Source organism: Pygocentrus nattereri, chromosome 9, assembly GCF_015220715.1.
Source record: "Pygocentrus nattereri isolate fPygNat1 chromosome 9, fPygNat1.pri, whole genome shotgun sequence".
NCBI classification, from domain to species: Eukaryota; Metazoa; Chordata; class Actinopteri; order Characiformes; family Serrasalmidae; genus Pygocentrus; species Pygocentrus nattereri.
In genome coordinates this window covers 3556285-3582514 of record NC_051219.1, presented here as the reverse complement: position 1 = coordinate 3582514, position 26230 = coordinate 3556285, and the positions used below count along the sequence as shown (strand labels likewise).

Sequence of the window (26230 nt, the reverse complement as noted above, 5' to 3'; positions counted from 1 at the left end):
AAAACAGAAAAAGTCGTTTAAAATCGGACACATTTACTACTTTTATGAAGCCGTGCTCTTCTGTGGAGAGACAGATGTTTGTTGGTGGAGTTCAACGCTCAGCTGGTCAGCATTAGTGCCCAGTAGCCGCTCTGCACAGTAGCCTCAGTGAAGAGTGTGATGTGGCTCAGCTTGTGAGACTCTATTCCTAACTGTGTGTTTGAGGCCACAGTGTGGATCTGAACTCCAGCTGCAGTTCACATGTGTTACTGAGAGTAAATGAGAGCGGCTGCCCGCTGGCTGTGAGCTACAGGAGAATTACTCAGACTACAGCGGCTGGTAAAGCGGGCGGGGCTGAGTTTAGCGAGTGTTCTGGTGTGAAGTGATATCATTTTAATCAGATGGAGGAAAAGACGCTGTTTCCTCTCCTGCAGCGCTCACTGTTCACACAGAGCCAGCCACCTGATCAGGGGCGCCAGATCCCCGCTTTAGTGCTTTAATGACACTTGATATGAAAAGATTTTTTTGTTGTTGTTTTTTGTTGTTATATTAAGAAATAAACACATTCAGTAACTAAATATTCTTAAAAAGATAAACATGTTTGCACTTTTTCTTATTCTTACAGAATATAAAAAAAATTCAAAATAATTTTCTATAGAACACAAAAAATGAAAATGTTCAACAGTTGCTGTTCTAGACGTGAGGTGTATGTTAAAGTTTATGAAATTGATGGACAAAAAATTTACTTTATCTCCTAACTCTAATTCTAATAGGTTTTTTCGACTAATTTTACAATATTTTATTTTCAAGAATTAGCCTTTTTTCATGACATAAGTTGTTGTGAGCTTCATAAATAAATAAATATAACAGTGATGTATTATTATTATTAATATAATATCTTTGTGAGTTTTTCAACAACAGCTATTATCCCAATAAAAATCTGACTATATTCAAAATTATTGGAATGAAACTCTTCAAATGCATTTAATTTATGATTAATTTTATGTAAACATGTGTAATGTCTATAATATATAATGTATTTTCTGGTCAGTCAAAGGCTGTTGTTGTTTCAGGCTGTGCTCTGTCAGAGAATAAACAGACTGTTCCAGTCAGTAGATCCTCAGGAGAGTCTGTTCTTCTGTCCTGCACCTGCACTGACCAGCAGGACAGACCTGTGGGAGTTCAGTGGAGAACACCAAACCAGGAAGATCTCCTTCAGCGCTACATCAGCAGAGTTCAGACGTTTGACCAGAGCTCTGCAGGAAATTTCTCTGTACTGATCTCAGACCTGACTGAAGAGGATGGAGGAACATATTCATGCTGGATAAACCAGAATCAGTACAGGAACTTCAGCCTCACTGTTAAAGGTAAACTGCTGAATTCTGTCTCTCTCACATTCATACATTCATACATCTGCTGAATGAGACTAAAAACAAAGCTAGAATCAATAATATTATTAGCAGAAGTAATCAAGGTATGAAGAACGGCTAAAACATTTGGGAAAAGGATTCGTTCATTATAATATTAGTCCTGTATCAGTCCTTTACTAGTTCTGCATAAGGTCTGTAATAATACAGTAACTTTTTTTTTAAATGTTAGGGTTTTTAAAATTTATACTGTGTGATTTGCTCACCTGTTGTGTATCGACTGGATCAGAATTGACCAACAGGTTTTAGATTTTTAGAAGCTTGGACAGATGGAGGTCTCCACCTGTGAAAGGGATGATACAAGTTGTAAACAAAACCTGAGCCCTGGTTGGTGCTTTTACTGTTGCTGTTGTCATGAATCAGTGATGAACGAATTATATCTAAGTAATGTTGAAATAAGTCGTCTGAGCCTGGAAGAGCTTTTCTGTTCTAAACTGGAACAACTTCTGTTGAAGTGGAGTTAACTGCAGCAACCTAAGCAAGACATAACTGTACTACAAATTCTATTCTAATACTAGTTAGAGTTACACTGCAGCTAAAATGTTGAGGATATTTAAATATGCTTTTGTTAAAGTGTGCTTTGGTACGTTATGAAATAATTACATTCATTCTTGTTTTATCAAGTTTTATCAGCATACTAAAATATTAAATACAATTTCAAATATATTACTTTTGAAATGTACAGGAAAGTGCATTTTAGTTGCATTTCCATAAATTACATTAATACAAATGTATCTTTAGTATTCCTTTAGTATATTTAGTAAGTTCCCTACTAATATACTTAAAAATAACTTGGACATTTTTATCAAAGACACTGTTGAGACCTTCAGGTAAAGATTACACCAGTTTCGAGAGTTCCTGTCCATTCTAGTCCACTCTACTGTGGCCTGGGTGCACATTTCAGAGATTGTATGAGTTTATTTACATGCTTAACCTGCTGGTCCATGTTGATTTTGATGGTCACTCAAACTGTCCCAGTGGTCCATTATGTCCGCTGATCCAGTCGCATAGACACCCTACAGTAGGTACTGATACTGATATTGCTACTGCTTAATAATACCAATATTTATCAATACTCCTATTGATACTGCTGTCCATATATATATTTATTCATTTATTTATTTATTTATTTTGCAAAAAATAAAAATATCACATGAAAATATGTGAAATGATTGAGAAGTTACTTTATTATTACATTTTATTGCAAAAATAACAATTCTTAGTTGGTCTACATTTACACAGTGGAGTGTGCCTGTAATTTAGGGATTCTGTGTGAACTCATCCATCCCTCAGTGGTTCAGGCTCTTACACACTAGTGTCAGCAGTGATGTTTTTATTCTCAACTTTATACCAAGCAAGTATGATGATGTTTGATAATGTGCCTCTGGGAGGGGGTGGTAACTACAAAATGAATTACCCCTGCTTGTCAGGACCACTCACACTCAGTTCAAACTTATGCTGCACTGTTTGCATCAGAACAGTAAACATCTTTATAGCAGTACAGACTGACAGCATCATGATGCCATGCAAGCATGTCTGACTACTGACTACTGCTATCCACTGATGAAGCTGTGGCTGCTGCTTGACTCTTTATTATGTAGGAACATAAATTAGAAGTACTTAAAACAGACGCTGACTGTGTCCTGAGTTAATGACTTCAGACCTTTTTTATGATGATAGTGAGTGTTACCTCGACTTGACAAGATCCCATCAGCATCGGAGCCGAGAGGCTGCACTGAGGATGCAGGACAAGCAGCTGCTTTGCTAAAGCAGTCAAACACTCTGCCCTGCTTCAGATTTATAGATTATTATGTTTGTGATTCATGAGGTTACCGATGTTACCCCCTCTACTCCCAACAGCCTTTTTACATATATTGCATTTAGCTGCAGGTTTATTGAATTCAGTAATGTGAGCCCACACTTTTGAAACGTTATCCTTTATGACAGGACGGCACAGAGTAATGCTCAGCTTTCGATATGGTTAACGTTAGGGTTAGCCAGTCAGAATCGTATGGATGCTATGGTTGAACTAACGTTACATAAATATTGATAACAGCACCATTTGTCCAGTCCACACTTCAGTACTGACCAATCAGGAGCTGGTACCTATTTAGTACTGGGTCTCGTTACTGTCATGCCTCCAGCAAACTCCTGAGCGGACTCCTTTTCCCAGAGCTCAACGTGAGATCATTTGACTGTTCAGTCACAATCGGAGTTGGACTCTGACACAAACTCCATTGCCCAGGATTCTATGGGAACTCACGTGTCTTCTGACTCATGTCTGCGCTCCTATCAGCGCTCCCAATCCCCGGAATTCTAACCGGGTTCACCTGTGTAGACTGTCATGTGACTCACAGATTTAGTATATATAGTATATTAGTCTTGCCTCTTTTGCTTTTGGAGATTAAACTGTGATCTGCTCGCATCTGAAACTATTGCCATGTCACAAATACCCTGCTCTAACCTACAGCTGTCATCCTGGATTGTGAGAATGACAGTGCTGTGCTCTGTTCGGCCATTAAAGACAAAGTTTGTTGAGGAGTGGGCGCTAAAAGAGTGGAATATGCAATAAACAGGACTCAACAGGAGACTGGTGCAATACTTACCTGACAGGACTGGCGCTACCATTAAGGCAATTAAACGCTTAACTGAGTATTAGAAAAGAAATGATGAATTCGACTTCGTTTTGTCCAGGGAGACTGTTGTGTTTTCGGTTGACCACTGAGTGTGTGATATAATTAAGCTATGTAGTATTAATTATGCAACTCTTGAAGTGCAACCAAATTCACCACATGCCAAGAATTTTAGGATCCAGAGAAGAGCTCCAAAAAGGAGATGTAAGGTGAGGTGTATGTAGATGGATATTTGTGTACATATATGTGTTTCCCTTTTGGTAACACTACAGTTTCTCTCTGTAATATTGTGTGTAGTCTGGACGCAGTGCTGCCTCGGAGTCGGTGTCTGTTGGTGGTCTATGCTGACTCTTAATTGGGGAAGTGCTTCAAGTATGAATTCAATGTGTGACAGTGGTGTTTGCATATGGCAAAACACCTTGAAGCTTGGTTTGGGTTTGTGAGCAGTAATGATGTGCATTCTGATTCATTTTGATATTCAAGTATCGTGTGTATGAGTTCATGAATGGAAATCCAGTTAATCACATGGGAAAACAATGGCTAGCTGTAACTAGTGTAAGGATGTAGACTCATCTTTTTAGGTGGGAGAACTGATGATGCACAAAAATACAGCAGCACAGAGAGGAAGATATTTTACTGTTCAAAAACAGCAGAGGGAAGTGAGGTGGGTTTTCATGTTGGATCAGCAACAGTTGCTGCCTCTTCAGATGAGCTAATAAGCCAACAGAGCTAACAGGCATCATGTTGGATGCTGAAGAGGACATTATGTCACAAGATATTTTCTTCTCAGTGGACGATGTGCCAACAAGATATTTGTCAAATAAATATGTTTTCATTGTTTTAGTTAACATTAGTTACAGTAGCCTAGTTAGTAATACAGCCAGGCTATCCTTGCCCTCTGAGTCACGTCCCTAAAATCACGTCCTTGGCAATGCACTCAAATTCAGTCAAGCTTCTTTTCTAGTAGCAAAAAATTTACTAAATGTTTTGACTTTTCTTTTTGCATCACTTTCAGTGTGTACAGACCTTAAAGCAGCACGCACTGACCAAATAAATCATAAAATGAAGCTACACTGGCCAGCTTTGTAATCACCAAATTACAGATTTGTGAAAAATAGTCAAAATACATCCCCAATTCCATAAAAGTTAAGATGCTTTGTAAAATGTCAATAAGTGTAAATAAAAACAGAATGCAATTATTTGCAAATATATTTTATTATTTTATTTTATAACCCATATTTTATTCACAATAAAACATAGAACACATATCTGCAACACAGATGATGAAAGTGAGACATTTTACCATTTCATGAAAAACATTAACTCTTTTAGAACTTGATGGCAGCAACACATCTTTAAAAAGTTGGGACAGAGGCAACAAAAGACTGGAAAAGTAATTGGTACTGACAAAAAACAGCTGGAGGAGCAGTCTGCAACTAACTCACATGGCTGGGTATAAAAGAGCATGTTAGAGAGGCAGAGTCTCTCTAGAAGCTAAAGATGGGCAGAGGTTCACCAACCTGTGAAGAATTGCATCTAAAAGTTGTGGAACAATTTCAGAAAAATGAAGAATTTGTATATCCCACCATCTACAGTGCATAACATCATCAAAACATTCAGAGAATCTAGAGAAAGCCCTGTATTAAAGGGACAAGGTGGCGGTCAATATTGGATGCCCGTGATCTTTGGGCCCTCAGGCAGCACTGCACTGAAAACGGGCATGATTCTGTACTGGAATTCACTGCATGGGCTCAAAAACACTTCCAGAAATCAATGTAAACACAGTTCACCATTTAATCCATAAACGCAAGTTAAAGCTGTATCATGCAAAGAAGAAGCCAAATGTCAACATGATCCAGAAATGCTGCCGTCTTCTCTGGGGTGAAGGTCATGTAAAATGTACTGAGACAAAATGGAAAACTGTTCTGTGGTCAGATGAATCAAAATGTAAAATTCTGATGGACGGCATGTCCTTCAGACTCAAGAGGAGAGGAACCATCCAGCTTGTTTTCAGCCCACAGTTCAAAAACCTGCATCTCTGATGGTCTGGGGTTCCATTAGTGGCTATGGTGCGGGCAGCTTACACATCTGGAAAGATTCTTTCAATGCAACATGTGCGAAAAATCCAGTAAAATAGACCCAGAACTGAGCAGCTAGAATCCTACATCAGACAAGAATGGGACAACATTCCTCTCCTAGAACTACAGCAATTGGTCTCCTCACTTCACAAGAAAAAGAAGAGGGGATGCTACACAATGGTAGACTGTGCCAACTTTTCTGAGATCCATCAAGCTCTAAATGAGTTAATATTTTTCAGAAAACGGTAAAATCTCTCACTTTCAACATCTGATATGTGTTTAAATTGTTAAAAGAAGATGGGATGCTACAAACTTTTTAAGCGTTGCTGCCATCAAGTTCTAAATGAGTTAAAGTTGTTCATGGAATGGTCTCATTTTCAACATTTGTTATGTGCTGTATGTTCTATTGCGAACAAAATATGGTGCTAATCATTGCAAATCATTGCATTCTGTATTTATTTACATTTTACACAGTGTTCCAACTTTTTTGGAATCGGGATCGTATAATTTTTCAGATATAATAAAAAATGACACTTCGGTTCAAATCTTCTCAATCGCTATTAAACACACAAAAACATAAACACATGCTACAACAGTAATAAACAGAACAGAAACACTGTGCTGCTTTATGTTCCTGCAGACTGCAAACTGTCAGAGACTCAGGAGAAAGACATCCACAAATATCCAGGAGAGTTTGTTCTCCTGCCCTGCACCTGCTCTGACCAACACACCAAACCAGTAAGTGTGAAATGGGAGCGTGTGGACTCAGGACGGACTGAGGTATCCAATGAGATGGAGCTCTACAAAGGCAGAGTCCAGATGTTTAATAGGAACCTACCGGCAAATCTCTCTCTACTGATCTCCAACCTGACTGAACAAGACCAGGGAACATTCAGATGTTCAATCAACAACAAACAGTCCATCAACATCAGACTCAGCATTAGAGGTAAACTGACCTAGACCTGTAAAATAATTGTGTATCTTCACCTGATCACACTGTGGTAAACTATCATCAGCTCTCCAGTGACTCTACTGTAACTGAAGCTGTAATTCAGTGAATTCAGTGTCTTTACTCACTGAATGTGAGCATTTTTTATTTAAGCGATTTTTGCAAACATTCTCAAGCAACATGCACTCACTCGACACTGTTGTCTCAGGTATTGGCATGGCAACAATCAAACTCAAGATCAATGATTTATTGACATGTATTCAGAGTACAAGCCATCCAAAAATCCAATATATATTATATATAAAATCCAATATATATCCATATAATTCTTGTACTACAGCACCACGCTCCTACAGACAAAAAGATCAAAGAAGAATTACATGGGGCAATAGAAGAGGGAGGTACAAGAAAGTTATTGCACACAGAAGACAAGTAAACCAGAAGATAGAAGGCAGGAATATGCAGAAATAGGACAAAGAATTCATGCAAAATGCTGGGTGCATGGATGTCAGGATTCATCCCATCAAAGCGACTGTTCTTTTTGAGGATGGTGCTTATTTTCAGGGACCAAAAAAGGGAGTCTGACAGTGGCACATCCAGCAATCTGAGACTGCAGACAAATTCCACATTCAAGCCAATTCATAGTGATGGATCATTTCTATTTTTCCACAATAACTTCTTGGTCTTGGTGACATTCAGAGCTAGATTTTTGTTGCTACACCCAACAGAAAGATCATGTATCTCCCGTCTGTCAGCAGCCTCATCATCAAGCTGATGGATCATTCATGTCCAGCAACCGGTACTTTAAAATGGTAAATGGAAGTCTGTCCTCTGCTTCAAGGGTTGTGGGGCTAACATCTACAACAGCAGCTCAAGCTAAGACATGGAACTGGAATGTAGCCTGCCTAATGCCTTTGCTTGCCTTTTGTTGAGAAGATTCAAGGATATCTTTGTTCCTTGAAGATATTTTGAGTGTTTTTCCCCATCACTGCAATGATGACCTTAACGCGGCATGAGCTAGCGAATTAGATAATAAAATAAAACATAACTGGCCAGCTTTGTAATGACCAAATAACAGATTTGTATTATAAAGAATTCTACAGTATCAAGATACAATTTTCCAACTGTAACAAAAAGTTTCTCAGTTTATACTCCAAAATTCTCATTAGAGAGCTGACATTAGCCAATCCCCATTAAACAGATAATGTAATAGTAATGAACAGAACAGAAACACTGTGCTGCTTTATGTTCCTGCAGACTGCAAACTGTCAGAGACTCAGGAGAAAGACATTCACAAATATCCAGGAGAGTCTGTTCTCCTGCCCTGCTCCTGCACTGACCAACGCACCACACCTGTAAGTGTGAAATGGGACCATGTAGACTCAGGAGGGACTGAGGTATCCAATAAGATGGCAAAATACACAGGCAGAGTCCAGATGTTTAATAAGAACCTTCCAGCAAATCTCTCTCTGCTGATCTCCAACCTGACTGAACAAGACCAGGGAACATACAGATGTTCAATCAACAACAAACAGTCCATCAACATCAGACTCAACATTAGAGGTAAATTGACATAGACCTTCAAGGTACTCTTGTGTTTTGTGGAAAAATTCTTACTCATTAATAGAAGCAAAAACATCAAATTGAATTGTTGTTCAAATTCAAATTGAACTGAATTGTTAGCCTGTATATTATCGTCTTGTGCTGAAACATAATGAAGAGTGATTTCAGTATCCAGATCCTGCCAACTTGAATGGTTAAGAGAATAGTTTAGTACCTGTGCACATCCATAGTGAGTTGCAGCTTTTGAAACATAGTCTAAATTCAATAGAAATGACAAAGAAATTGATGCTAGATAAAAACACCAAACAACAAGTAACAAATAAAAGCAAGGGCACCAAACAGTACTGGTGATTGGCACTATGAAGTCAGACAGATGGTAGGAATAAACAGAAATAGTGGAAAGGAATAGTGCAAAATGCTAGGTGTATAGATGTCCGGATACTTCCCACTGAAGCGGCTGTTCTTTTTGAGGATGGTGCTGATGTTCAGAGACCAAGAGAGTCTGGCAGCTGAAACAGCTAACAATTTCCACTGGCAAGTCACTGATACTGATAATATGATCACTTCTGTTTTTTCCTGAAGTTCACAATAAGTTCACTTAAGGTCTTGGTGGCATTCAGTGCTAGACACCAAACAGAAAGATTGTGTATCTCCATCTTGTAGACAAACTCATCATTAAGCTGATGGATCAGTTGTGTCCCAGAAACCAATATTTTAACTCGTAAAAGGGATTAGTTTGTCCTCTGCTTCACAGGTTGTGGGGCTAACATCTACAACAGCAGCTCAAACTAAGACACAGAACTGAAATGTAGCCTGTCTTATGCCTTTGCTTGCCGTTTGTTGAAAAGATTCAAGAATATCTTTGTCCCTTGAAGATATTTAGACTTTTTTGTTCACATTCAGTGTGTAATGACCTTAAGGCAGCATAAGCTGGAAAATTAGATCATAAAATGAAATCTAACTGGCCAGCTTTGTAATCACCATATTACAGATATGTGTATGTAAAGAATTCTGCAGCATCAATGAATAATTTCCCAACCACAACAACAAATGACACTACAGTTTAGACTCCAGACTTCACATGAGAGAAGTGGCATTAGTCAATCACCGTTAAACAGATAATGCAATCATAATAAACAGAACAGAAACACTGTGCTGCTTTATGTTCCTGCAGACTGCAAACTGTCAGAGACTCAGGAGAAAAACATTCACAAATATCCAGGAGAGTCTGTTCTCCTGCCCTGCTCCTGCTCTGACCAACGCACCACACCTGTAAGTGTGAAATGGGAGCGTGTGGACTCAGGAGGGACTGAGGTATCCAATGAGATGGAGCTCTACAAAGGCAGAGTCCAGATGTTTAATAAGAACCTTCCGGCAAATCTCTCGCTACTGATCTCCAACCTGAATGAACAAGACCAGGGAACATACAGATGTTCAATCAACAACAAACAGTCCATCAACATCAGACTCAGCATTAAAGGTAAACTTATATTTCTAGTGTATCTTCAGCTGATCAAACTCTGGTATTACTGAAACACATTCAGGTTTTCCAAACACTGAAGCTGTAAAGACTTTATTTGGACATCAGTACAGACATTTATTCAGTCTGTGACATTCTCTGCAAGTGTTTTAAAGCCATTCATAGCTTTAAAATCTAGTAACAGAATGTTGAATGACTGGTAAAAGATGCAGGCAGTGAGTGCAGTTAAACGGGGCTGATCTTAGCTTCTGTTTTGTTCTTGTTTGGATCTGAGCTGCTGCGTTTTGTACTAGTTTGACAGGTTGGTGTTGTTATATATTAGTTTTTTCCTCTGCTTCATCAGGTGTGGAGCAAACATCTCTAAATGCAGCTCACACTGCGTAACAGATGTCTGAGCTGAATTAAAAAGCACTCAGTATTTCAGCTCCTGGATGAGGTGGTGAAACACTGTGTGCCCTTTTCACTCACAAGAGGAGTTTCACAGATTTTTCTCAATTTCAGCATAATTAAGCAGTAAAGATGTAAATATGTAAAGGATGTGTGATTTTGTGAGAAATGCTCAGTTCTAGCAAAATGTACAGAGTAAAAATTGGTCAGAGAATTTGTTCATATGTTGTAACAAGTTCAGAAAATCAGAAATTCTGATTATTTGCCAGAGGCTTTACAGTGCAGACCCTGCTAGTCCGACAGTTAGCACTGTGTAGGACTTATGCGTGTCTCTATTACCGTTGTGGGTGGAGCAGATGACAGAAATGATCTCTAGGCTGGTTATATCTGCTGCCACTCAGCCAGTGACACAAGGCTGCCAGTGTGGGACATGCGACTGGATGAATGCACCCATAGCCAAAAAGCACAGGTCAGGTAGCAAGCAGGGGGCCATGGCATTTCAAGGTTCATGCTTTCAGGCTCTGCAATGCTACAGCAATGTTTGAGCACTGGATGAAAAGGGTGCCAGATGGGTTCCTACAACAAGAATGTTTGGTCTTCTTGGATGACAAACTGACACACTGGAGCTCATTCAAATCTGCTGTGAGCACTCTGCACAAGGTACTAGAAAAAATATGGGCAGCAGGACTGAAATTGGACCCTGAGACATGTAAATTTCTGTGCAAGGAACTGATCTTCCTGGGGCACCACAAGGAGGGAATGGATAGTGCTGAGGACAAAGTACAGACCTTATTTTAGTGACCATCCTTTGTCACACAGAAGCAGGTGAAAAGATTTTTAAGGCTGATCTTTTATTACAGGAAGTTTGTGCAGTGGCTTTCTTGCATCGCTGTCCCTTGTACAAGTTGATCCTGAAAGCAAAACATTTCAACTAATTAGAAGACGGTCAGTCAGCTTTTGAGGCCCTGAAACAAGCCCTTATGGGCACACCTATCCTGGCAAACTTGGAGCCCAACTTGCCCTTTATCCTAAACACAGATGCCAGTTGGTAGGTTGTGGGTGTCATTCTTTCGCAGCTTGAGATGGCATGAAGGGCAACCACACAAAGCTGTGCTGTGCTGCAAGATGTGGAAAGAAATGAGTGGGCTGATCAGCAAAAGTAAGAACCAGACCTGCAGCCAGTGATGCAGTGGGTGAGTTCACAACAACAGTCCCAACTGTCTCCTTATGCTAAAGTGCTGTTAGCCAAATTTGACTCTCTTCACCTAGAGGGGAGTGTTCTACAGCGGACTTGGATTGAGCCAGTGACTTGAGAGGAAATGGCACATAGTCATGCCTAGAGGACTGCAGGAGGGCATTTTAAAAGCCATGCATGGCTCAGTGGGGCCCGGTCACTTTGGAGTCACGAAAACATTTTGCTGCCTTCCACAGACGTTCTGTTGAAGACGGCAGAGGTAGGATGTGAAAGACCAGTTGTAGTTCAGTGGGGAAGTCCACGCAATAGGTTGGGGTCAACAAAGTAGAGCCATTTCAGTATATTACTAGTGGAAATTATTGGTTATTTCCCAAATGACCAGGAGTCCATTATTGATGCCTTGATCGAGAGGAATGGGTCCCGCAGTCCATTTTGTAAGGTTTTGCCAGAAAATGCAACAGTAATGAACAGAACAGAAACACTGTGCTGCTTTATGTTCCTGCAGGCTGCACACTGTCAGAGACTCAGGAGAAACTGGTTTTCAGATCTCCAGGACAGTCTGTTCTCCTGCCCTGCTCCTGCACTGACCAACGCACCACACCTGTAAGTGTGAAATGGGAGCATGTAGGCTCATGTGGGACTGAGGTATCCAATGAGACGCCACGATACACAGGCAGAGTCCAGATGTTTAATAAGAACCTTCCAGCAAATCTCTCTCTACTGATCTCCAACCTGACTGAACAAGACCAGGGAACATACAGGTGTTCAATCAACAACAAACAGTCCATCAACATCAGACTCAGCCTTACAGGTACTTCATTATTTTACTGTCCACGGTAAAGACTCTCAGAACAGAAGAGCACATGTTTGTACTTGATGTTGACCATTGCTAACACAGCAGCTCAGTGTTACAGTGGGTTTGTATATTTATAACATTTGTAATATCTGCTGTTTGGTGATACTGAGAGCTTGTCTACAGCTTAAACTGCATCGAAAAATCTAAAAAAATGTTTTGAATCTAGTGACATACACTGTTATTTCATATTAATTTGTGGTATTGTAACATTACACACCTCTTTTTCTGTTTTTCTATGTGAAATCCACAGGAGAGAAGAGAGAAATCTCATGTCAGTCTGGTAAGATGTTACTGTACAGCAAGACTTTGTATGTACTTTAAAATATGTGTGTGAGTGCTTGTTGAAGCTTGAATAAGAACCTTTATAGACTGGTTGGACAGATGAAGTAATATAGTAACTCAGATCCAATAATATACTAACTAATATTAACTAATATATTAACTACAAGGTTAACTGATATGATAACCAATGATATATAATAATACATTAACTACACGTTTAACAGACATAACTAGAATAGTACTTTTCCTGAAGAACACGAAGTGATTGTGCAGCTGAAGCTTGTTGCTAGGCAGTTGCTAAGGTGTTTCTGTTCAGTTGCTATGGCATGAGGGGTGGAAAAATGAATTTTGTTGCTGTCAGATAAAGGAAATAACAAGGCTAGGGTGCGGGTAAAAATGAATGGGACTCCATAGAAAGAACGAGAAATGGAAAATCCACAATTAGAGGAGTGCAGGTCAGTAGGCAGTTTAGAGGCTGTCATTTAAGGAAAGAATACTGCTCGTTTGTGGAAAAAATAATGAATGGATGTACATTGGAGGAAATTCAAGGATAAGAAAACAACACATAGAGGAGTGTGGGTCAGTATGGCTGTGAGTATATGCAGTTTGGTGGCTGTTGGAAAAACAAAGATTAGGGCTTTGTAGGGGTGAAAATGAATGGGACTATATGGGAGGAATGAGGGATAAAAAAATGACACATAGAGGAGGACAGGTCAATATGTCTGTGCAGTAGAGTTTGAGGACCTGTCCTGAGTGAGGACATGCATTTTGATGGCTGTTGGGCAAAGACATAATTGGGCTTGTGTTTGGCAAAGATTAATGCAAATCTATGGGAGAAATGAAGGATTAGAAAAAATGCAAGTTTTTGTACCTCATTCATTCCTATGGGGGAAAAAAATTATGAAGATTGTGTGAAAACTATGTTTGAGCAAAAATAAATGTGCACTCACTACTAAATATTATTAACTAGGATATTGTTAGTATATTGAAAGCATGTTTTATGATACTTCTTCAATAAATAAGGGAGGAGAGCTGAAGGAAATCTAATGAATAAATGTACTGAAAAAGTGAAAGATCACTATTCTCAGGAGCCATGCAGTTCAGGAGTGGAAGTGTCTTTTATAAAATTTTACAATTTTCTTTAAACTGTAATGAATGATTGTTTCATCTCTTTTTGTTGATGACAGATTCCTCAGGTTCGCTCATCCCTTGGATTGTCTGTGTGGCTCTGCTGTTTATAGTCATTGGACAATCAGCACTGATCTACAAACTGCTCCACAATAGGACACAAGGTACTACACACACAACCATAATCACATAAAAGCAGCTTTGGTAGCAACGTAATGCTTTGATACTTTAATATGAGTATAAATTAGATATCAGTTATGAAAGATTTCCTCTGTTGAAGATGAAATCCACCAGTCTTGTGGAAACCAACTCTTTAATTAACATCTTCAATTGTTCTGCAGGGTCTGCCTCTACCAACACTGAGAGAAGAACACAGAACATAGTGAGTGAAAAAACCAAATCAAAACAGAGTCTGAAACCTGCGTCTCATTATAACCAATTATGAAGTGTTTTTAAATGTAAAAGTGCAAGTCAGTGGAATTCAGCACTGTTTCATGAGGCTACAGAGTCTGTAGGTATTTATTTCATTCCAACTGAACACAACACCATTTGATTGACAGCTGAGGCATTTGTGTAACGTGACACAACTGATCAGACGATTGTGGATGTATTAGAAAAAGAGGTTTTACTGTTTGAAACGTGATCCAAGCTCATTGTCAGAAAACAGGCACAGATCAAATCCAAAACAATCCAAAAAGACAAACGAAATTTCTAACCGAAAAGCCCAGGCTTATATATTAACTACTCTACGGTATAGTGGAGGTCTGATAGATGGTGTAAAGGAGAATGTTGATCAGCTATGAATGGTGGAGCAGCAGTCATGTGATTTCCAGAGGAATTCTAGGAATTGGAGTTCTCTAGAGTCAAATCCAGAGGAATGTATGACAATTCAGAAGATGCTCTTACCGATAATGACCTACGTGTCATCTTTTATATTATGCAAATCACCGAAGCAATGTAAAATATACAGAGAAAATGTTTAATTATGAGCTCAGCTACTTATTAAAGCAATAAAATATTGCTATGAAGCACACAAGACTGTGTACACTGCAATCTTCATAGGACACAGTAGGAAACTATAAATAGATAGTGTCAAATTAATTATAATGTGTATACAGCATTTGGTTTATTGTAGGTGTTTTTTTTTTTTTTTTTGTTTTTTTTTTGCCTGTCTTGTCTGGCAGATTTGCAATCAGAATTATGGTCAGACTGAATTACTGTGCCAAACAGATTTACTTTTCCAAAATGAGCACTATAGATTATAGGCTCATCTTGTCAGTGTTTCTTTTTCTTTATTTATTTTTTAATTATTTGATTTCATTTTGTTTATACATTTGATATTTTAATGAAAATGTGTTAGCATCATGCCAGACTTGACAGGCCAGGGGAATCTGTAAAGAGGGAGAGGAGAGATAAGCGGGGGGGGGGGGGTAAAAAAGGGAAATAACATAAGGGCAGAAAAAAAGAAAAACACAGCGCAAATGCCACGGCGATGGTTCACCAACTGCTGCTCCTGAGAAAAGAGAAGAAAGTGTACCTGAGACGTACAGCACTTGGAAATACTGCACAAATGACTGTGATGTATGTGTATGTGGGTGTGTGTGTTTGTGAGTGCAGTACAGTATAAATTTGTCACAAGATGCACTCAATATCGAGGGCAGAAAGCTGCGACAACATCCCCCCAGAGGCCAGAGGAAGGCAGAGAAAGACCAGGGAATCCCGCCCGCCGCGGCCCCCCCAGGAGCAGTGGAGACCCTGGGCCGTATCTCCCAGTGACCCCTGCATGCCCACCCCAGTGGAAGGGAGAGGGGGACTCCGGACAGCACCCCCCCCAGCCATGGAGCGCAGGTCCAGGGGAACAAGAGGAACCAGAGCCGCCCCCAGGATGCCCCTCCCCATCACGAGGCAGCAGCAAAGACCCAGCGCCTCATACGCCCGAGAGCCAACCACCACCCAGCAGGGCCCCATCCCCGCCGAGGGGCCTTGAGCCGCCCCGGAGCCCAACCACCCAGGGGAGCGGGCCAACCGTCACGCCGGAGTACCAGGCCAGGCCCTGAAGCCCCAAGGCGCCCCCCATCTGGGGGGGAAGTAGCAACCACAGGGGAGCAGCCGGGAGAGGACCGGGGACAACAATCCCCCGACCCAGAACCAGCTGTCCTCACATACACTCAACCTCATATATACATATATCTACATACCTTCACTCCCTTATATTCCTCCACCCCTATATATACACCTACGCACACATACCTCCACACCTATATACATTCCTACATACATACATACACCCACATATATACATACACATCACCCCAATATGTACAAACACCCACCCATATATACACCCCCCCGTCCCCCTAGATGAGGTGGGGGCGAATGGAAAGGCCAGCCAGTAACAGTTTGTATATGGACGCATACATGGGACGAACGTGCACACGTGTGGGGGGGCGCACACACGGGAGGAACATGCACGACTGCACACGAGTCCGAGGGCGCACGCCAGGGAAGAATGCGCGCGGGCGCACAGACGCCCACACCCACCCAACCATACAATGCCACATGGCTGGCACCGCCATACCGGCCACCCTCCGCGGCGGGGGCGGCGGGGGCCCGGGCAGCAACCCCAGAACGCCAGGAATGCCCCCGGCCCAGCCCCTGTTCCGGCGTTCAACACCCCGCCCCGGTAGGGAGCAGGAAACGGGTGAGGGATGACCTTCCCACCCTTCCACCTCCAGTGAAGTGTTGAGTGCAGGAGTTGGTGTATATGAATGTGGGGTAGTGTGTGATACTATGGTGTAGTTAAAATTGGGGGGACAGGTGTGTAGGCAAACATGGGCTAAGCACCGGGCCACTGGTCTGCAGTGTCCATCTACACCGTCCCCTCAAAAGCCCTGAATGTCTAAAGTGCAGTAAAAACTGAGGGACAGACAGTCGTCAGGAGACGAGTGAGGCTATGACAGCGGGTCGACCTCATTGACCCCCGGCAACATGCCTGCCCCCAGGATCCTAAATGTATGAGTACTGTGTGTGTTTGTGTGTGTTTGCTTGGGTGGGGGAATAATGTATGTATGTGTGTGTGTGTGTGTGTGTGTGTGTGTCTGGGGGTGGATGGAGGGGGGGTATGTAGGTCCAGAGGCAATGATCCTCTGGAAGAGGAGAGCCAGCTGACTAGCTGGCTCATGAGGCTCCGCGTTTCACTGTCCCCCCGCTCGAGGCAGGATGAGGTCGGCCCGGGGAGGTCACGGAGACACCCTATGCCGCCACCCCGCCCAAGCCCCCACCTCCCCCACCGCAGAGAGCAGCCCGCCCAGCAACACCAACCACACAGCACCACATGGCCATGCGAACGCGGGCGTCCGCACATCCACACACCCCCCCCCACCGCACACACCCCCGGACCCACACACAGCCCCCCCCCCCCCCCGCACACACACACCCCCACACATACACACACCCGTCCCACATATACATCTACCCTCATGTGTACCCACACATTCACTTAGACATATATGTACACCTAGACACATTCATCCTCTATATACACCCACACATCCACCTGCTCTCATATATACACCTACACATAGACCCCCACATCTATATACACCTGTACCGAACCATTCCAGTCAAACAACAACAGACATCAACGAGACAGAAGACAAGCTGGCCTGAGTCAGGAACCCATTGCCCCCAGTCCACCCCACACCCCCCCCACTGGACACCGCCCCACCCCCGCCACTCAGGCACCCCAGAACCCCAAGGCACAGACCCGACGCCCCGACGCAAGGTCAACCCGCCCCACCCGGTGGTGCGCCCGCAGCGGCGCAAGCCATCCCCGCACGGGCAGGGACCCAGCATGGGGTCGGGCGGCTCTAAGGCATCGGGCCCCGGGTCCCGCCACTAGCCCCGGAGGGGAGGCTAGCTACCCCACCCAGGGCCTGCACCCGCCCTCCACGCATCCCCGGACCTGCACCCGAGGCAAAACGGCGGCGCCCCCCGAGCCCCCACCCATCCACCACCAACCAGGGCAAGCACACAGACACCCCAGGTCAGCCGCCGAGGCCCCCCAGCTTACTCAGGAAGTTACCGACACAAGCAGTCATCCCAGAGTCAATTCCCAGCCACCAACTAGGCCACCCGGGAGATGAAACCACAGCCAACCACCCCGACTAACTAGTGGAGTTGATCAGTGGGAGCCAAAGAGAGTTAAATTCCTCCAACTGGTTTTTAGAGGAAGCAGACATTCTTTCCAGACTAATGTGATCAAATAATAAATTTTTGTAAAGAGTAATATGTAGATCTTTTTTTTGCTTCCAGTTAATGAGGATGGTTTTCTTGGCGATGCATAGGGCAGTGAGAACTATGTGTGATGTATTTGCATCCATAACCAATTCACTGACGTCTCCTAAGATGCACAGTCTGGGTGAGGTTGGGATGCAACATTTAAGCCACGTGGACAAGTCTGTACATATCCTGTGCCAGAACATCTGAACAGGCCTACAATCCCATATAGCATGCAGATAGTTATCGGTTACATTGGCTGTACAGTGGGTGCATATGTTTGATTGTGCTAGGCCCATTTGGAACATCCTTTGTCCTGTATAATGTACTCTATGAAGGACTTTGTATTGTATAAGTTGTAAGTTGGGGCTTTTACTTATTTTGAAGATATTTGAACATATTTCTATCCAAAAGCTTTGATCTTGATTGATAGAGAGATCACGTTCCCATTTGGCTATCGGGAGGGAGATTGAGTCATCAAATTTTAATAATAATTTGTACAGTTTTGATAATAATTTAGGGGTACATAAATTTAAAAATTCAGTTACCCATGTTGATATTTCCAGATTTAGTTGGTTGGGCTTAAATCTCTCTTGAATGATGGATTTCAATTGTTGATATTCAAGAAATTTACTGTTGTTTATTCCATATTCTCATATGAGTTCCTGGAATGTGATAAAGTTTCCCTCTTTAAAACATGTTCTAAATTTTTTATTCCCTTTTCACGCCATGATGTGAAATTTAGTACTTTCTTATTCTGACAAATGTCTGGATTGTTCCAAATGGGTGTTAGTTTGCATGGAATAAGTGGAGACTGAGTTAGTTTTAGAAATTCCCACCAGGCTGTCAGTGAGCTATTTATACTGAGGCTTTTAAAAGCGTCGTGGCGCTTAATATTAGAGCTAATGTAAGGTAAGTCTGAGAGTTTTGTTTTTCTACAGAATGCTTGTTCTAGGTCCAACCATGGACTGTCTAGTAAGTCAGGTTTGATCCATTTTGAAATGTATTGTAATCTATTGGCTAAGAAATAATTATAAAAATTTGGTAGTTCTAAACCACCATTGTTTTTCGGCTTTTGTAGAGTTTTCAGACTTATTCTTGATGGCTTATTTTTCCATAAGAATTGTGAGATGTTTGAATCTAAGGACTTAAACCAAGCAGCAGGGGGTTTATTTGGGATTAGTGAGAATAAATAGTTGATTTTTGGTAAAACCATCATTTTAATGGTAGCGACTCTCCCCATGAGTGATATAGGTAAGGCGTTCCAACGTTTGAGATCATCTTCTATTGTTTTCAGTAAAGGGATATGATTTAACTGCACTAAGTCTGATAGCCTAGCAGAGACATGTATGCCTAAATATCTAATATTACCTGATTGTAGTGGAATGGCGGTTGTGTTCTGGAAACTACAGTTTATAGGCAAAACTGTTGATTTTCCCCAGTTGATGGAATAATCTGATATAGAAGAGAAGCTATCTATTAGTCTAATTGTATTCGGGAGAGAAGCTTGGGAGTTTTCCAGGAAAAGTAATACATCATCTGCATAAAGACTTATCTTGTGGTTTGTAGTTTCTGTGTTAATTCCTTTAATATTTGTATTTTGTCGAATTGCTGCTGCTAATGGCTCAATGAAGATAACGAAAAGTGAGGGTGATAGTGGGCAGCCCTGCCTGGTGCCCCTCTGCAGAGTGAAGCTTTGTGAAGTGATATCGTTTGTCCTAACACGTGCACTAGGAGAGCTATGTAAGGTTTTGATCCAGTTTGTGAAGGTTGAACCAAATCCAAATTTGTGTAGGACTGCTAATAAATATTTCCAGTTTACCCGATCAAATGCCTTTTCTGCGTCTAAAGATACAATGGTTGTTTCTAATTTGTTAATTGTGCAGTAATCTATTATGTTTACTAGTCTGCGTGTGTTATTGGCTGATTGTCTACCCTTGATAAAACCTGTCTGGTCAGGATGTACTATAAGTGGAGTGGTTTTCTCTAATCTTCTGGCAAGGACTTTGCAAATAATTTTAAGATCTACGTTTATGAGTGAAATTGGGCGATAGCTAGAAGGCAGTGTAGGGTCTTTGCCTGGTTTAAGAAGTAGGCTAATGTTAGCAGAATTCATGTCTGGGGACAGTACGTTCTCATTTTGAATTTGAGTTACCATTCTGAAAAAGGTTGGTTCTAGCACAGACCAGAATTCTTTGTAGAACTCTACTGGAAATCCATCTGGGCCAGGGGCTTTGTTATTTGGTAGGGCTTGATGTAATTCGGATAAAGCAAGTGGTGAATCCAGGGCAACAACTTGTTCATTTTTCAGCTTGGGGAGATTTATATTATTAAGAAATTCTTCAATAGCTGCGTTAGAAGGATTAATCTGTGATGAATATAAGGCTTTGTAAAACTCTTTAAAAGCTTTATTTATTTGTTGTGGATCATGAGTAATGTTTCCAGTTGAGACTTTAATAGAAGAGATAGTTGTTTTTTCTTTATTTAGCTTTAGCTGGTTAGCAAGGAATTTTCCGGATTTATTGCTATGTTCAAAGTTCTGCCAACGCAACCTTTGCAGTAAAAATTGTGTCTTTTTGTCTATTATTTCATTTAATTCTAGTTTGAGTTTTCTCAGCTTGCTCATTGTGTGTTCTTGTGGTGAAGCCGCATGGGCAGCTTCTAAGGATTTTATTTTTTCTTCCAATTCTAATACCTGTATTTTTTCTTTTTTTTTCTTATGTGTGCAGTAGGATATTATCTTCCCCCGCATTACTGCCTTTCCTGCTTCCCAAAGAACACACGGTGATGTTCCTGGCAGGTCGTTATTTTCTAAATATGTTGTCCATTCCTTTTTGAAATAATTAATGAAATCTTGTTCTTTAAGTAATGATGTATTTAATCTCCAGTTCCTATTTGTTGGTGTGGTTCTTTTCTGTGCCAGAGAGAGAGATACCGGTGCATGGTCACTGATAGTGATGGGGTGAATCTGAGTGTCTGTGACATCCATCATAATAGAGTTGCTAACTAAGAAGTTGTCTAAACGAGAATGTGAATGGTGTACTGCTGAGAAGAAGGTGTAATCCCGGAGAGTGGGGTGATGTGAACGCCACGCATCGGAGAGCCCAAAGTCGTTCATATATTGTTTTAGAGTGTCTGCAGACTGCCAGTTCCTTTGACTCACTGCTGTACTGAGCCTGTCGGTTTTTGGATGAAGCACCAGGTTGAAATCTCCTCCTATTATTAGTTTGGTGTCAGAATGATCAGAGAGTGCTGTGAAGATATTATGAAAAAAGGAGGGGTCGTCAACATTTGGCCCATATATATTAGCAATACATAAATGCATATTTAGAATTGATAAGTTAAGTATTATAAATCTACCTTCAGGATCTGTTATATTGTTGCTAATGGAAAAGTTTATCCTTCTGTTAATTAGTATGGCCACCCCCCTTTGTTTTGAGTTGTAGCAGGCTGAGTACGCATGAGGGAACTGAGGAGAGGTCAGTGTGTATGTAGGTGTTTTGGACATATGTGTTTCCTGTAGAAAGACAATATCTGCTTGCAAGTTGCTTAGCCGATTAAAAATGTTCAATCTCTTTTCCCTCGAACCAGCTCCACGTACATTCCATGTAACAAACCTCAGTGTACTCATGTTAAAACTAGCTGTTTGAGTGTTGGATGTTTACTAGAGGTATATGTGTTGTATAAGTGTGCTGTATGCCTGTGTTGTATGTTTTGTGTGTGTATCTGCACTATATGTCTGTGTGTGTGTGTCTGTGCCTGCATGTATCGGTCGTGTATGCCTATGTGTCTGCGCTGTGTTTGTGTGTGTCTCCTGTATGTTTGTGTGAGTGTGTGCTGTGTGTCTCTGTGTGTATCTGTTAGATATGCCTGTATGTATGTGTGTGTGTGTGTGTGCTGTGTGTCTCTGTGTGTGTCTGTTAGATATGCCTGTATGTATGTGTGTGTGTGTGTGTGAACAAATCGCTTAAAGTGAATGAACAAATCGCTGTGTGGGTATTGAAAGAGAGAGGGGGAGGAAAAAAAGGTGATACGTAAAATGAAAGTGCACATACAACAACAACAACAAAAAAAGGGAAAACAAATACATCTTAAGGAAGAAGAAAACATTTAAATTATTTAAGGCACTCTGCTTATTAAACCGGCATTAATGATTTTTTTTTTAGACATGTCGTATTATACTAGTGGAAAGGTGATATGTTAAAGTATTCGGATAAAGGCGTCGGTGTTGGTACAGATCACCTGATTAGTACAGCCATGGTGTGATATTAATGTCGCGGTAGAGTTGACCGTTAACGTACAGTTTATCCACTGCAATGACGGCCCGGGAGCCTCCTTGGATGAAACGTTTACGGATGGGGAACAGGACCTTGCGTCGCTCCAGGATCTCCTTGGGGAACTGGTCGTTTAAACTAAAGTCCGTTCCTCTCAGTTCCCGGCCGCGGCTCTTTAACAGCTCTTTATGTTGGAAGTGTTCGAACTTAGCCACGATTGGTCTGGGTCTTCGCGCATCCGGCCGTTTACCCCCCAGGCGGTGAACGCGGTAGAAGCCGATGTTTTTAACGGTGTCCTCTGGAAGTTTTAGGTGAGTTTGTATGAATGACTTTACTGTACTTACCGGGTCTTCGTCTGCCTTCTCCGGGATTCCTGCAAAAATTAGGTTGTCCCCCATGCTGCGGGACTGGAGATCAAGAACCGTTTCTTTAATTTTTTTGTTTTCCTCCGAGAGCCGGGTCATTCCCTCGGTGAGCGATTTCACCGACTCTCTCAGAACCGCGTTTTCTGCAGCGAGTGATTCAACCTGCTGCTGGCTGAACTCCATAGATTCCCGCAGGGCCTGAAACTCTTGGTGGAGTATTTCCACTAGAGCCAGGCGAGCGTCGAATCTGGAGAGCTTGTTATTAATGGACTCCAGAACTTCCACCGTGCTGCTGGTATGTGGGCTGGCCGCTCCTGGGGATTCTTCGGGCCGGCTCCTCTTGGTGGATGGCGTCTTATTTGACTTGCTCATGATGACTCTATCAAAGCAGTCGTCTATATAGGCGAATATATCGCAGTGCTCCAGAGTGTTGGAGTTGTTGAGAATAACTAGATAGGAAATAAAGAAAAGACAACCTGAAAAATGGTTACTTATCTTTTGTGCTTGTCTAAGATTAAGCTAGCGGAATAGAAATAAATTAGCTGAAAAATTTAGCAGTGGCCTGCCGCCATTTTCATAAAGCTCCGCCTTCAGCCGGTCTTGCAGTCTGCCGTCTACTCTGTCATTTCCTGTCTCATTCCTCCGAATGCAGCCTGTTTTCAATTGTTATTGTAGGTGTTATATAGAGGTTCCCAACGCTGTTTCTGGTAAAGTTTAGATACAACCATAATCTAACACACATGATCCAGACAACTAAGGACTTTAGCAGCATCTGACTATTAGAGTCAAGTTTATTTATCCTACAATCTCCATGTCAGTAGATCTTCAGGGCCAGAGATGGAAACCTTTGGCTTAATGACGACAATTATTCTGTATGAATAAATGAACATAATGTGAAGACTAAGGTTTGTTTTTTTTCTCCTGTGTGTCTTACTGTGGTTGCAGGCTGATGATGATTATGAAAATAATCCTTCTGGAGCCCGGAACAAGATCAGCATGGCTGCAATCTACCAGAGCCTGGACCCCAAAACCAATCAATCAGATTCAGTCTACCAGGGCCTAACCCCAAACACCAGCCAATCAGATTCAGTTTACCAGAGCCTAAACCCAAACACCAACCAATCAGATTCAGTTTATCAGAGCCTAAACCCAAAAATCAACCAATCAGATTCAGTTTACCAGAGCCTAAACCCCAACACCATCCAATCAGATTAAGTTTATCAGAGCCTAAACCCAAACACCAACCAATCAGACTCAGTTTACCAGAGCCTAAACCCAAACACCAGCCAATCAGATTCAGTCTACCAGAACTGAAACACCAACACCAACCAATCAGATGAGCCTAAGCCCCAACACCAACCAATCAGATTGTCTACCAACACCAACCAATCAGATGAGCCAGTCTGCATCAGTCTACCAGAGACTAAACCGCAACCAGAGCTGAAATCCCAATACTTACAGAGCTAAACCCAGATTCATGTGTCTAAACTCTTCAAAATACTGCAGCAATAAATTGCAGTTATATTTTGCGATGATCATGATGAAAATATTAGACACTGCCTTTTCATTCTAATCCAGGAAATATCATTCTAATAGGAAATCTGAAGAAACCTGTTTAACTCAACTTCAGTTCTGTAAACTTTATCTATGCATTAAATCAAGTTAAGTTATAGATTATTGCTTTCAAGAATATTTGGTGAACTTATTTACAAAATAACTTTATTTCATAATTAATGTGTTTCTCGCTAGAGCTTAAGTTACATTTCAGTCTTTGCATAAGTCATGATGTGCTCTTATTTACTGTAATATTGGTTCTCTGAATGTTATGTACGCATGTTTAATGAATATATGTATTTGAAATGAATGTCAGTTGGATGCAGAAGTGTTGTGTAATTGTGTGAGTGTAATTTTTCAGCATTCAGTTCTGTGTTTGTGATAAATAATGTGCTTTTGTATATCTCTGATTGTATTTTAAATAGTTGAGCTTGTATGAACTTGTATGAATTGGATCTTCTTAATTTGTCATATTGTAAATCCATCCATCCATCCATTTTCTAAGCTGCTTCTCCGTCAGGATCGCGGGGGTGCTGGAGCCTATCCCAGCAGTCATCGGGCAGAAGGCAGGACACACCCTGGACAGATCGCCCGTCCATCGCAGGGCAGATATTGTAAATCTTTTTAATTTAATAAAGGAAACTGAAACTGTAACTAATGTTCCCTTTAAAATTTTCTGAATAGTAATTTCAATTTAGGAAAACATTCTTTTCATGTTGCTGTTTCAGTGAAGCATCCATGACATAAACACTTAAAGTAATGATTAAATAAAGAAATATAGGTTTATACCATCACAGCTTTGCGCGTTTACGTCTAGCCCGTGATTTACAATTATTGCCACGTGTCACAATCGTATGACACCCGCTGTTCTAGACACAACCTGAACTATTACTGTCCAACATCTTTTACTATTGCCTTTATGTGGTTCAACAGATGTGGCACAGTGGCGTAGTGGGTAGCGCTGTCGCCTCACAGCAAGGAGGGCCTGGTTTCGGTTCCCTGGCCGGGTGACCGGGGTCCTCTCTGAATTTTTGTTATGGTTTTGAATATATGACAAAGTGAATAGCCCAACCCCTTTGGTTTTGGTTTTAGTCTACCATATCCCAAATTCATGCCCTGACTTACCAACTGAACTTAATGAATTGTTCACTCTTTTTTCTTATTTTTGCTGTGTCTCTGTTATTTGGTGACTTCAAAATACGTGTCAATTCAAACGGTGCTGTTGCTGGGATGTCTTAGAACTGTACTGGAACACTTTTATTTAACTCAGCATGTAGATCTTCCTAGTCATTCTCACCACAACACAGTTGATTTGGTTTGTTACTCTGGTCTAAATGGTATCTCTGATCATTTGCTTATTGAATTCAGTTTAGGTTTAGGTCTAAGATGAAAATCACAATATCCTATCATAGCCTTAGGTCAGTTGATCCTCAGTCACCTCCTACCTCCATGCAAGCTTCTTTTCCTCTAATTCTATTAATTTATGGCCTCCAATAGATCCTCTCAAAGTGCAATTAAAATCCCTAAATCTCTTGATGCTTATGCCCCCTTGAAGACTAGGTTCATGCCCTTTCATTCCTGTCCTTGGTTCAGTCCTTTGCTCCATGAAAACAGTAGGTCACCATCTTGAGTAGCTTTATTAGAAAAACTGACCTTAGTCTTCACTGCATTACACAGTGAACAAATGTTAGCATACAGGTCTGCCATGTATGCTGACTGTTCACACCACATTTCTTCCATAATCAGCAATGCTACCTACAGTGAACACAGTGTCCATCCTTTCACTGATTTCACTCTGGCCA

General features: G+C 41.4%; 1 protein-coding gene across 1 annotated transcript; it reads left to right on the top strand.

The window, feature by feature from the left end:
• Positions 1-44: 44 nt before the first annotated feature.
• On the top strand, positions 45-25009 carry LOC108416224 (polymeric immunoglobulin receptor-like). The gene is made up of 11 exons (XM_037541224.1): positions 45-105; positions 205-318; positions 1053-1346; positions 6758-7063; positions 8324-8629; positions 9804-10109; positions 12197-12502; positions 12798-12827; positions 14017-14121; positions 14299-14339; positions 23820-25009. The coding sequence occupies exons 1-11, from the start codon at positions 45-47 to the stop codon at positions 24087-24089; spliced, it is 2139 nt and encodes a 712-aa protein (XP_037397121.1). The 3' UTR covers positions 24090-25009.
• Positions 25010-26230: the final 1221 nt, after the last annotated feature.